The sequence below is a fragment of the Eimeria necatrix genome, genomic scaffold, assembly GCF_000499385.1.
Source record: "Eimeria necatrix Houghton genomic scaffold, Enh_scaff2199, whole genome shotgun sequence".
In the NCBI taxonomy this organism is placed as follows: Eukaryota; Apicomplexa; class Conoidasida; order Eucoccidiorida; family Eimeriidae; genus Eimeria; species Eimeria necatrix.
This window is the reverse complement of record NW_013652801.1, coordinates 1-3,072: the sequence shown is the minus strand read 5'-3', so window position 1 is coordinate 3,072 and position 3,072 is coordinate 1. Positions and strand designations below refer to the sequence as shown.

Sequence of the window (3,072 nt, the reverse complement as noted above, 5' to 3'; positions counted from 1 at the left end):
TTTAGGGTTTAGGGTTTAGGGTTTAGGGTTTAGGGTTTAGGGTTTAGGGTTTAGGGTTTACGTTGTTGGGTGGAGGTGATGGCGGAAAGCACGGAAAGTCTGTTCACGCGGCTTTTGATGTTCGAGGCCGTTCCGAATTCGTCGGCGAGCATTTTATTAATTCGAGTGACTTCGTCTTTGGGCTTTATCACCAGACTTATCATCGAAGTCCCGTTGCTGCAGCAGCAGCAGGTTGTTTGGGGGTAGGGTGGTTTGTGTAGAAGAGGAAAACAAAATAAATTAAAAGTAAAAGAAAATTAAATTAATTAATTAAATTAATTAATTTATGATAGATGAACATCAAATCAATTCAAAATGCAATTTGCAAACAAAACCAACTCAAATTCATAAACCCTAAACCCTAAACCCTAAACCCTAAACCCTAAACCCTAACCGTAAACATAAATAAATTAAAATGAAGGTAAAATAAAGGCTTTGAACAAAAGGAGGTAAAGGACGTGAAACGAAAGACGCGGAAATAACGGCCAACAAAACCCTAAACCCTAAACCCTAAACCCTAAACCCTAAAATGAGGAGAGGCAAGAGACAGAAAAGCGGAAAGCGCCTGGGGGTTTGAAGGAAGAATAAAAAGAAATAAATTGGTTTAAAAATAAATTATAAAATAAATAAATTTAAAATATAAATAAATAAATAAATAAATAAATAAATAAATAAATGAATAAATAAATAAATGATAAATAGATGAATAACTGACACGGCACAAAAAACAAATGGAAGCATTCAAAGAAGGGTTTAGGGTTTAGGGTTTAGGGTTTGGGGCCGATACGGGCATTAGGGTTTAGGGTTTAGGGTTTAGGGTTTGGGAGATTTACCCTCTTGCTGCTTGCAGGGTTTTGATAAGTTGTTTGATTTTCCATTGTTCAATCGACTGGTCGAGGTCCGCCATCTTGCACAAACCCTAAACCCTAAACCCTAAACCCTAAACCCTAAGCCCTAAACCCTAATTTAGGGAATAAGGAGGAGCTGCTCCTCCCAGACAAAAGGCCCTGAGCCGCTTCGCCTCGAACTTCTGCTGCTGACACCAGACTCAAAGCAGCAGCAGCAGCAGCAGCAGCAGCAGCAGCAGCAGCAGCTGAGGCCGGACAAAAAGAAATAAGAAATAATAAATGGTGAATTATAAATAATAAAAAGATATAAAAGCTGGAGAAGAAAAGAAAGAAAGTGAAAAGCTTTGCTGAAGGAGTTTCAGTGTAGCAGCAGCTGGGGTGTATGTACACCTGACAAAGACCAACAGCAAAAGAACTTTCTTTCCAAAGTTCAATTACAAAACCCCCTCAACAACTAAAACGAAAGAGATAAAACACCCCAAACCCTAAACCCTAAACCCTAAACCCTAAACCCTAAACCCTCGGGTTTGCATGCGCTGCCGCAGCAGCCCCGCTGCGTCTCCCCTCAACGCTGTTGCTGCTGCAGTTGTTTCTCTTTTCTTTTATTTATTTCATTTTTAAATTAAAAATTATATTTTATTTTTATTTTTATTTTTAAATAATTCCAACTGCACTTTAAAAGGCTCGCCCTGCGCAAATTTGCAAAGCACAGACTGCCGTGCATGCGTCGGCGGACCCGTGCAAACCCTAAACCCTAAACCCTTTTTTAGGGTTTAGCGCTTCCACGCCAGGAGCCTCCCAATGAAGCTCATTAGGCCCTGACACCGCGAGCATTGAAACTAGGGTTTAGGGTTTAGGGTTTAGCTGCTGCTGCTGGCTGCCAACAGCTCCCCTGCGGGGACATGCAGCAGCATGAGCAGCAGCAGCAGCAGCAACAGCAGCAGCAGCAACAGCAGCAGCAGCAACAGCAGCAGCACAAGCAGGCACATGCTAGAGTTTTAAAACTGAAAACAAAATAAGAAATTCAAAAAATGTTTTTAAATATTTACAAAGTTGCAAAATGTTTTTCAAAATAAACTTTTTGCTGCTTCAACTGACAAGAAAACTTTTTATGCGCTTTTCTGCTGCTGCAGCAGCTGCTGCTGCAGCAGCTGCTGCTGCTGCCGTTGCTGCTGCTGCTGCTGCTGTTGTTATTGTTGCTGTTGATGCTATTGCCGCTCCCCTTGCTGCTGCTGCTGCTGTTGCTGCTGCTGTTGCTGCTGCTGCTGCTGTTGCTGCTGCTGCAGCGGAGTATTGCTGCTGCAAAATGTAACTAGTTGAACAAACATTTATTTATTTATTTTAAATTAAAAAAATATTTATTTTTTTAAAAAATCAAAAATATATTTTTAAAGTTCTTTTGTTTTAAAGATACAAACAAAATAATTTTATTATTTTTAAATTTAAATTTTGAGAAATAAATTAAAAATTGAAAACGAAATAAATTGAATTTAAAAGAATTAATTTAAAATTAATTTATTTAAAAGAATAAATGAAAATAAAATAAAATAAATTTAAAAGAATAAATGAAAACAAAATAAAATAAATTTAATTCAAAAGAATAAATGAAAACAAAATAAAATAAATTTAATTCAAAAGAACTCCCAAAAGCAGCAGCAAATATAAATGCATGCAAAAAAAGAAATTTATTTTTATTCAAAAACAAAAAGCTGAGAAGGCCTCCAAACAAAGAAAAGAAACAAATCTGGAGACCAAGCTTTGCTGCTACTGCTGCTGCTGCTGCTGCTGCTGCTGCTGCTACTACTACAACTACTGCTGCTGCTGCGGCTCGTGCTGCAGCTGCTGCTGCCACTGTTGCTGCTGCTGCAGTTCTTGCTGCAGCTGCTGCTACTACAACTACTGCTGCTGCTGCGGCTCATGCTGCAGCTGCTGCTGCCACTGTTGCTGCTGCTGCAGTTCTTGCTGCAGCTGCTGCAGCTCTTGCCGCAGCTGCGGCTGCAGCTCCTGCCGCAGCTGGTGCTGCTGCTGCAGCTCTTGCTGCAGCTCTTGCCGCTACTGCAGCTCTTGCTGCAGCTCTTGCTGCAGCTCTTGCTGCTACTGCAGCTCTTGCTGCAGCTCTTGCTGCAGCTCTTGCTGCAGCTCTTGCTGCAGCTCTTGCTGCAGCTCTTGCTGCAGCTCTTGCTGC

General features: G+C 40.6%; 1 protein-coding gene across 1 annotated transcript; it reads right to left on the bottom strand.

Moving 5' to 3' along the window:
• Nucleotides 1–2,981: 2,981 nt before the first annotated feature.
• On the bottom strand, nt 2,982–3,072 carry ENH_00030000 (hypothetical protein; the record flags this gene model as incomplete). The annotated part of the gene is made up of 1 exon (XM_013580064.1): nt 2,982–3,072. A coding segment is annotated over one exon (91 nt), but the record flags the coding sequence as incomplete, so codon positions are not given.